Consider the following 10277-nt stretch of genomic DNA (forward strand, 5'->3'; position numbering starts at 1 on the left):
CAGTGTCTCTACCTGCTTTCCAGGCCAGCTTGATACATGCTGTTGTTGCTGCTGCTGCTGCTGCTGTTGTTGCTGCTGCTGCTGCTGCTGCTGCTGTTGCTGCTGCTGCTGTTGCTGCTGCTGCTTCTGGTTGCTGGTCTCGTCGCTCATGCATGCTATGTCAATCAAGTAAGAACACACAAATTCACCTTGAAAAAGATATGCATTTTCCTAATGAAAGGATGATGGTCTTTGCTAAAGCTACAAAGGAGTTTGGAATCTTGTGAAAGGGAGAAGCACGCAAAACCTTTATTTTGTGTTGCGCTTTATATCATCACCTTTCTAAGATCCACAGAAACCTGAGCTCTGACCTTCCTGGGTTTTCAGGCAAAATCAAGTGGCGGCTCAAGGACCGTAAATAAAAAGATTAAGACATAGGATGTAAAGATGGAATGATTCTCTGGTACTTGTACAGTTCAGTTTTCTCTAGATCTAAAGGCAGCAGTTGTCTCGAGTTTGGTTAAAATTCAGAACTATGATTTAAAATTACTTTTTCCTTGTTCATCTTGGAATTACAGCCATACAGTACTTTCAGTTCACTTGTCTGTCAGAAAATAGCTATTTGCTCCCTGGCCACACGACAGCATCTGCCACTCCCACCTCTGCCCATTGCGAGTTCCGTAATGTGTAATGTTATTGAACTGATACCAAAAGGCAGAAGGGTTAGCACCATGTGAACAATGAGAACATAATCTAGCAACCCTTACACTTCCAAAAAATTAATCTGTGTTTTCATTTTTTTTTCTATCGGGTTCAGTAGATAAGTGATCAAAACTACTAGCTAGCCCAAGCGCCCTCAACCATCTAGGAATTAACACCAAATAGGAAATTGGAATAGAAAATCCTTTGTAAATGAACACCGTTTGAAGGCTTCAAAGATGGAATTTTCAAAGGAGCCCAAGGGGGTTGGTTACACACAGCTCCCTTAAGTCTCTTTCAAAACTCCTAGCCGACATGACTAATGGTGTGTGTTCATTTAATACAAATACTTTTTCAGAGCAAGTGGTTGAAAGCCAGTTTCTCCTTTGCTTACTTGGCACTCAAAAACTCAGGATTCAGCATTTCTGCTGCAACAACTGAGGATACTCAGAGATTTTAAGGCCAGAAGGAATCATTTTATCTGACCTGCCACATAACAGAGGCCAAATACCAGCACTGCTCAAAACACGTCACGCAGCGCATGAAAATCCAGGCTTTAAATGCGTGTCCTGTAAACTGCTGCAAGGGAAAAATGCTGAGGGCTCTGAGCCAAAGCTCATGGAAATCTATGGGAGGCTTTCCATTGACTTTCAATGAGCTTTGGATCAGGCTCCAAATCCTGAACTTAATACTTGCAACATTTTCAAAGTCACACGCATTCTATAACTGATTGAGACTCATGGACACCAAAGTTTCATAGTTCAGGATGCAGCGTATGAAGAATTCTTCTGTCCTCAGAAGATGAAAGGCAAAGCAGTTGGGCTCTTCATACTTTAACGTGAGGAATTACACTCCCTCCTTGAAGGGCATTCCTTTATGAGGTAAGGCCATACCAGAGGTCCACATACCCCAGTTTGTTGAGTGGAAGCTTTTCACGAAGAATCTATTTCTGAAAGATCTTTTTTTGTGATAGGTGTGAACACCTAAACAGTCATGGGTGTATTTTACATTTTAAGGAAGTCAAAGGCAACACGTGTTGCACAATTCTGAGAACACAGTGTTATCAAAAATGGTTTAAAAACAGTTCACCTACTTTTATTGATGCCTTGTTTACAGGTATTACAGTTGATACTTTGGCTCTGCCCGTGTGTCTTTAAGTGGCTGGTGATATACGCTGCACTCAGAAGTTTACCACAGATATTACACGATACCTTTCCTTCATGGCGCACCATGTGTGTCCGCAGTCTGTCTTTGGTAGCAAAGGCAGCAGTGCATGTCTACATGAAGGACAACAGCAATTTTTAAACGCAGACCATACTGTTGTAGCAGGGGCCACGTGCCAATTTTAAGCCCATTTTCTAGGTGCTACTGTACCCTGACACACTGACAAACTTTTTCATTTCACATAGACACAGTGAAACCTCTCTCAAACTACCATTCACGTGACTGAAACTTAATCTGACTGCTTTATGAAACTAGTCTGCTGATAAGAGTAAGAAAGAACAGTACTCCACGCTTTTGGGGCTACTTTGAAGCAGTTTCATAAAGCAGATGATTACCTCATATGCTAAAATGAGAAGTGACTTATACATAAATACACTGAACAGGTAAGGGGGAGGAAAGAGGTCTCGCATAAAGGTTTCACTGTATCTTTTTGATTTTTTTATTGCTCAATTAATTTAGTTCCCATCTACATTTGGAAAGGGAAAAAACAAAGCATTTTTCAAGGCCACTCTTTATTCAGCACGATGAGTCACTAAAAACAGGTTAGGACGAGTAAGGATGATTCCAAACAAAACAGCAGAACAGTTAATTGTTCAAGACTAGTCAAGTTACTCCTCTCGCTTTTAGTCCTCAACTTATTTTCACTGTGACAAGTTGCTTTCCACTCCAGGCAAAACAGCAAATCTAGAACCAACTACATTTATTCAATTTTTTAAACTCTGCTTTGCTTTCTAAGCTAAAGGATACGATATTAACAATCTATCTTCACAATTACATTTATCTATTAATACTGCTAAATAAGTCCCATGTATTGCTACAGCAATCAGTGTCTATTTGAGGATTTAATCGAGCTGTTTTTAAAAAGCAAACCTGACCTGAGCAGTAGGGTTTAGACAGTGCTACTGTCAAGAAGCAAAAAGGCTCAATTTTACAAAAGGAGAGACAAAGCATCTTCCTAAGTTACTGCTAAACTTGGATCTCAGCTACAAGCAGGATGGATGGGGCTTTATTTCTAAACTTGCATTCAGAGCAGCTACATCAACTAACATAGACCTGGGCAAAATATTCAGATGCTGTCTAAGGACACAATAAATTGTTTTAACTCTTACTTGGCATTTGAAGGGTCTTTCTGTTGAGTGAACGTGTTTGACATGACAGCTTAAGTGATCAGGCCTGTGAAAGAAGAGAGGTAGAAAACAGAATACGCATACTGTTACAAACAGATAGTAATGACACTTAAGCTGGCAGCATTGAACACTGCATTGATTGCCCTTTTTCAGCCAACCTCCCCCCTCAAGGACGAGGTAAAAAAATAAAATAAAATACAATAAAATACACTCCCCTTACCTATAAAGTAGCCCTCTGCTAGAACAATATAGTCTCATTGGGACCCAACCTGAAAAGTTTAAAACTCAGCCACATTTTTATCATAAGCCCAAAAGCACTGTACTTACTGATTGTTTAGTACTGGTATACAAAAGTGCTGGATTATCAGCCCTAGAGCTTGGAGCTCTCTCTATCCCACAAGCAGATACAGCACATCCAGCAACAGTGCAAGCTTCCCCACGCTGCTCCATCAATGAACCCCAACCCTGCTCTAGGCGAAGCTAAGTTAAAGGCAAGAAGACAGGTCAGTCTTCATGCCTCATTTGGCCCTTGACCTCTTCAAAGGTCATTAATAAAGGCTCTCACTAGCACCATTTGTGATGGAGACATCTGTCCAGCATGACCTGGATTGAGGTCACCAGGTAATTTCAGAGCAAACAAGTCATAAAATCATGACAGCTTTCAAGATGCAACCGAAGTGGCTTAGACTGAGACCCGTGCCCCAGATGCAAACACAAGGTTCTTTATTCCCTCACCAATCTTCTAAGATGTCTGTCTCTCCTAGCCCCTCGCTATGATAGCTTAACCCTTCTCGATTATGAAAAGCCAATACTTGAGCTCGCCTGGGATTTTCTACATGGTACCTCGAGAAGCCTTTTCCACAAACACCACAGGTGTATGGTTTGGTGATGCCACCTTCATGAGACCTCACGTGATAGGTCATGCGATCCTTCCTCTTGAAGCGCTGATTGCAAATGGGACATTCAAAGGGTTTCTCATCCGAGTGGGACAGCTTGTGCCGGTTGAGGTGGTACACATCCCTGAAGGCCTTTCCGCACATCTCACAAGCATGGTTCTTCTTGACGGGTTTGCTAGGCTTCTTCACTGTCTGAGTCACTGCCATGGCAGTTGCACCGGCACTACTGCTGGGGTTGGTGGCAGAGGAAGACGTAGTGACTGTTGACAAAATGCCCGCAATAGTCGAAACCAATGAAGTTCGGCTGTTGTCACCAGCGATGGTCGAGATAAGGGGCACCATTGTGGTGGGAGTTTTCTTTGGCCGTGACACTAACTTTATCCCTGTGTGGCAGGACTCATGGCGCCTCAAATGGTAGCTGTCCCTGAAAGCTTTGCTGCAGTAAGTACACACAAAGGAGGTTTTAGGTTTTTCCTTTTTAATCCCAACAATAGCATCCTTTAATGTTTCTGGTGCAGGTTGAGGTTTTTGAGTTATTGGTAAGGGCAGAATCGGCTTCTGATCAGGTGGCTCAACAGCAGAGCTCAGGAGAGGCAACAAACTGTTCTGTGCTGCCTGCTGTTGGTGATGTGAGGCTTCATGTGCCTAAAACCAAACATTCACACTTAAAAATTTTTATTAACGAGCATTTGCTTTGATTCGATGAAAACATTTACCAAATCTTAGTCCACAGTCATTCAACTAGCAAGGGTATGAGGTTATAATTCCACAAACAATTTCCTGATAGGATAAACCATTGGCCCTTTAAAATACATGCGCTGTAAAGATTCTGTAGTGAGCAAGTGTAGGAAGGCATACATCACAGCAAATAATTTTTAAAATTTCCTGAGGGCAACATTTCTCATAGAAAATGCTGGTGTTTTTGTCAGGCTTTTTATTAGCATATTGCTTGAATTCTAAGTAAATGACACTTGTTATTTTTGTGATCATAATGGCTGTGATATTAGCTCTGTACCGGGAAATTTTGTATATATGCTGGGGGTGGAGGGCGGTGCTGACAAGATAGTCTGACCCCAGGTTTCGAACCATTAACACTAACCTTGCATGTGGTTACATTTAAAAACCCTTTCGAAAGCTAAACTGCAGCCATAGTGAGCCAGGAAGAGATGAGACATCTTACTTAAATAAATGTGTTTGCACTAGTTTGTCAGTACTGGAACCACCCTTATGTAACTTGTATCAAGAGCTCTTCCACTCTAGATTCAGACTGGTATGTTCAATGGGCTCTCTCACTGCACAACTAAGGTCCTCTTTGCTTTGGGGAACTAATGAAAATAAAAACATGTCCTGTCTTCAGAAGCAACTCTTTTGTCAGCGAGGAAAAGGGTTAATCAGTCACTAAGAACTGGAATCTGGCAATCTGAGGCAACAACTGCAGGTTTCTCTTTTTTAAAACAGAACTGATAAATGGTGGATGACCCTAAACTGCAGCATCAGTGTAAGCAGAGTGCTAGAGATTTCTCTAATGCTCCCACAGGCATTACTCTATCCACCTGCAACTTCTGCTACCAAGACTGTTCCACCTTGTATTGGTATTGAATACTACCATTTGTTCCAAAAAGTATAAATTTACACTGGTATAACCAAACCAATTTGAAACCAGTTTAGATGGACACATTTGCACTACTTGAGGCTATGCTTAAAACAGCTTAGCTTAGTATCACATTAAACTAAGTTGGTTTAAGGGGGATTTAAACATGCTGGTATTAGAGCTCTGCACCAACATACTGGACCAATTTTAAAATCAGTTCAGCCACCTTGGTGCGACCAAGGAAGCCTGTGGCATGAAGGGGAGTGTATGGAAACCTATACTTCAGTTAGTGTCACATCTCTCCAAAATTCTTTTTCTGTGTTTTCCTTTAGCAAATGACATGTAATTCATTTAACAGTCTTCCCACATTCGGGACTCTGCAGGCTTCCTCTGTACTGATTTGGAGTCTACAAGAGTCTGCCAGCTCTTACTTTTTAATCAGGATCCACAGTATTCTGCATATTCAAATTAAAATTCTTCCCATTTCACCCAATAGTCAAGCGCTTAAAACTCTTTTGAGACTTCAATCTTTACAGAAGCACACTTTGTGACTTCCTTTTTCGGTGGCATCCAAGCCCCAGTTCTTTTGCTTCTACAGCACACAAACAACCAAAGACAGTGACTACACCACTCAGCATCTGCAAGAAAGGGTTTTTAGGACTTCAGTGCAAGTCTTCCTTCCCTCTGGATGCTTGTATGCTGGCTACAGCATCCCCTGTTCAAGCCCTGCACCTGCCTGGCCAGTGGTCTCTTGCAGGGGTGCAGGCTATTCTTTGGGCACAGGTGAATGATATACTCTTCTAAGCCCTTTGATGGGAGAATGGGTCAGGCTCTTTCCTCTGACATTACTTGTAGCTTACTAGTAACAGATAGGGTGCTTTGTTCACTTCCCTGTGCTTCAGGTCTATTCCAAAACTTTGGAGTTAATAGCCAGGTTGAATGCTGCCCTGTTAAGTGTGGCTATATTAAGGAGAAGCCCTTCAGGTGTATTCTTAAGAACCAGAGGGAGGGTGCTTTGGCAGGTGATACAAACACGGAGCCCGGGTGCTCTAACTTAGCAGACGGGACAGGCTCATCTTTTCCAGACAGTTTTTACCTATGTGACCTCCCAGTATTTTCCTTCCTGGACTTCCAAGTTTTATGAAGTTGGTCCTGGTTTGTAAGAACACCGAGATGCTGCACTGGATACAACGTAAGGTAAGAACACAAGCTCCAGCAAGTTTCACATACTGAATAAACAGTAAATTTTTATTATTTTTTTCCAGCTGCCTTGGCCCAAGGAAAAAAAAAAAAAGAGCCACACACTTGTTCAGGAGCACCAGCAGAAACTTAATTAAGAGCTTTGTATTCAAAGCCTTACCCTTTTCCAGCTACGCCAGAGTGAATGCGTCTTCATACAGGAGTACAAATGGTTAACATCCTAAGATAGCTCAAGATATACAATTTCAAAGGCAGACAGAGCAGATCGGATAATAGGGAGTCCAAATCCTTTGGACAAGGTTCAAACTTATGCAGTTTATGGACATATTTAAGCCTTAAAGATCCATTAGCACACCAAGATAATAATACACTTATTCCTATCAAACTGATATAGATGTCTCACATGAAACAACAGATTCATGAGGCTTTGTGTTATGAAGCCACTGCTTATAGAAGGCTGCTTATCTTCATTCCCAGATACTCCAGTGTTATTACCCATACCCTCTTTTTAACAAAACCTTTCAGCAACAAGCGATGTGTTTCAGTTTCCAAGGATTCCCTGCACTAGAGCCTTTCAAAGAAGGATCAGGCTGTCTTTTTCTAGCCTTGCCATTAGAGTGAAACAGCACCTGCTGCCTGCCTTTTGCAAGTCATTTTCCTCCAGTTGTAGGGCACTGTTTGACTTGACCTAGCCTTAATGTCAAGTCAACATTTTTGCGATGTTTTGAACACTTGGAAAAAGGCTTCCAGGAAAAGTATCAGAGTAAAACTTTCTTTCCATGGGGATAGCAACCAAAATACAAACAGTATTTTCAGGACCCACACTGGTAGGAAGCCGCATTGTGAACTTCCAGCGCCAGAGGCTAAGAGATTTTTTGCCTTAATGTCAGAGCAACAAATTAGCATGAGTCATATTTGAATGCTCTGTCTGATGGATGATTTCTCTTTGCACTATGATACAACTTTCACTTTCCAGGCAGGTACTAAAAGCAGTTTTCAAAATATACATGGATACTAAGAAAAGAAAAGGAAGGAAGGAAAAAAAATGAACAAGAACTGCTCACTGTAGAATCCATTTTACTTTAAAAAAAAAAAAAAATACGCATCAAGGTGATAACTACACATGGTAGAATACCTTTGTTTGGAAAGGGTAACAGTCCTGATGCTCATGTAATGGCCATTCAGACTAAAATTAAATAACTGAATTAGCTTCCACAAAGAACAAGTGGCTGAAAATGAGTTACCCACAGAGTATTAAATATTCTCTTTCAAGAAAAAATATCCTCCATAGATATTGCAGTTGAAGGCCAGAGAGAAAATAGGCAACATCTACCCAGCCAACTGTATCTGGCTATTTCACAGTTACATAAGAGAGACAGATGAGGCCTTGTAAAATGACTATTAGATTACTAGTGTTCCAGAGATCTAATATTTTTTGCAGGGGAAAGGTGGACTAGAATAAGCACTTTTCTCTCCAATTGCTTTGCAAGCTAACATACAGTAGGAGAGCAGTATTCAACATCATTTGTTTTCTCAAAATGACTCAAGAGGCCTGCTAAGTATTCATAATGAGGTTTTAGAGCTTTATTATTTGGAACGATTGGACAAAGAGGGAATTTCCACATCACATCTTTACAACGATCCTGCCTAGTTGCACACAATTCATTAAATTTAAGGCGGCAAATTGTTAGCTCGTTAATTAAAAGCAACAATACCTACAACCAGACTAAAACCAAAGCGGAAGACATCAGTATTTCAAAGTCCAGTACACTTGGGGGGCGGGGGGAAAGGAAAAAAAAAAAAGCAAGCAACTGACTTAACAAAACGCTTAAAAGTATCACTGGCTAACTATTTGTGAGAAGGAAAAGCATCAAATAAATGTTAAGATCCTAATTTAAGAATAAGCCCTCAGAAATATTTTTCAGGGGAGCGCAGGAGATAGAATAACCCTGCAAACTCAAAGGGAGATGGTTCTGGAGTAAGGAGATTAACTTCTTAGTGTAAAGTTTCCCCATGTTCAAATCACAACTGCCCACTGGAGCAAGAAATAATTTCTAAAACCTCTGCCAAGCTCCGGGGCTCATCGCAGACACAAATTACAGCCTGGTGCAGTTTGGTGCGCTTCCCTACGGGGCCAAGCGGCAAGGGCAGAGTAAGTTTGCACCTAGGCTGGGGCTGGGCAGCGCTCGCCACTGAGGGAACATTCTGAGCATGTTTTCGAAGGCAGGACACTCGAGCAAGTGACTCATCTCTTCGTACTTGCAAGAGAATCATTTTTCCTTTAGAAAAGGAACGCTGCGAGCTCCCTGCAGACGCGCTCATTCAATTCAGGTTCTCTGACAAATGTCACGTTTCTTTTTTGAAAAGAAAAAAAAAAAAAGAATCAAAACAGCAGCAAGGAAGCCTCCCGGGTGGGTAATTTGCAAAGAGGATCATTTTACCTCGCGGAAGGTGTGTGGCAATTTTTTAAGGGGGGGGGGGGCTGCTGCTGCTGCTGCTGTTACATTACATTACATATGTCGCATTTGGGAAGGTGTAAAAGAGAAAAGAAAAGAGAGCAAACAGGGAAGAGCTGCCCCGAGGGGGAGGGGGTGCCCGTGGCATTTTCTTTGCCCTCAGTTTTTAACTTTCACACTGTCGCAGAGCTGGGGGGAGGGGGGGGCAGGCAAAAAAATAAAAGAAAAAAAGCGAGCCCCCGGAGCCATCCTCCCTGGCCCAAACACCCCCACCTCCAACCCCATTTTAAATGAAAACAAGCTCCCGTCACCCGGCCGCCAGCCCGCCCGGCTGCTCCGAGAGGGATTAATGTCTTCTTCCCTGCACAGCCGGCTTTTTTTTCTCCTCGTTTGATTATTTTATTTTTGGCTCCGGCTTTTTTCCTTCTAACAGGGGGGGATTAAAATAATAACAGTCATCATAATAATCCCTTATTATTTCAAGGGGGGTGCAGAAGACGAAACAAAACCTGAGAAAATTAATTGGGAGGGGGGAGCACTAAAATGAGGCAAAGGAAAAAAAAATTAGAAAATCATCATCTGGGGGAAAAAAATAAGTGAGAAAAAAAAACATAAAACCTGGAGGGAATTATGATGGGGGGGAAAAAGTGAGGGAAAGACAAAATCTGAGATTATGATCTGGGGGTCATTTGGGGTGGTAAAAAAAAAAGTGAGGTCAAGAGAAAGCCTGAGGAGAAAATTATCATCACTTGGGGGGAAAATGTTAGGGAAAGTTGGAAAAAAAACAACCAAGACATAGGAGAAAATTATGATCTGGGGTCATTTGGGGGGAAAAAAGCGAGGGAAAGAGATAATCTGAAGAAAAAATTATGACCTGAGGGGGGTCATTGGGGGGGCCGTTTGATCATTGGGGGGAATGAAGGAGAGAATCTGAGGAGAAAAATTATTATGGGGGGGGGGGAGAAAACCTGAGAAGAAAATTTTGATCATTTGGGGGGGAAGAAATGCGGGAGGACGGGGAGAGCCCCGCGGGGTGCTACGGGCCGTGTGCGGGCTCCAGCGGCGGCGGCGCGGGGCGCCCTCCCCTCCGCCCCCTCCCCTGGCC

At 42.2% G+C, this 10277-nt stretch overlaps 1 protein-coding gene across 1 annotated transcript in view; it reads right to left on the reverse strand.

Annotated features, from left to right (window-relative positions):
- Positions 1 to 10277, reverse strand: part of VEZF1 (vascular endothelial zinc finger 1) — a 27385-nt gene that overhangs the window by 13307 nt on the left and 3801 nt on the right. Inside the window, exons 2-5 of the mRNA XM_019510946.1 lie at positions 3873 to 4570; positions 3012 to 3075; positions 1772 to 1955; positions 13 to 155 (exon numbers count right to left, since the gene is read on the reverse strand). Of these exons, the coding sequence (XP_019366491.1) occupies positions 13 to 155; positions 1772 to 1955; positions 3012 to 3075; positions 3873 to 4570 (1089 nt within the window). The remainder of the gene's footprint in view (positions 1 to 12; positions 156 to 1771; positions 1956 to 3011; positions 3076 to 3872; positions 4571 to 10277) is intronic.

The sequence above is a fragment of the Gavialis gangeticus genome, unplaced genomic scaffold (genome assembly GCF_001723915.1).
Source record: "Gavialis gangeticus isolate Ggan-Ray unplaced genomic scaffold, GavGan_comp1, whole genome shotgun sequence".
Taxonomy (NCBI): Eukaryota; Metazoa; Chordata; order Crocodylia; family Gavialidae; genus Gavialis; species Gavialis gangeticus.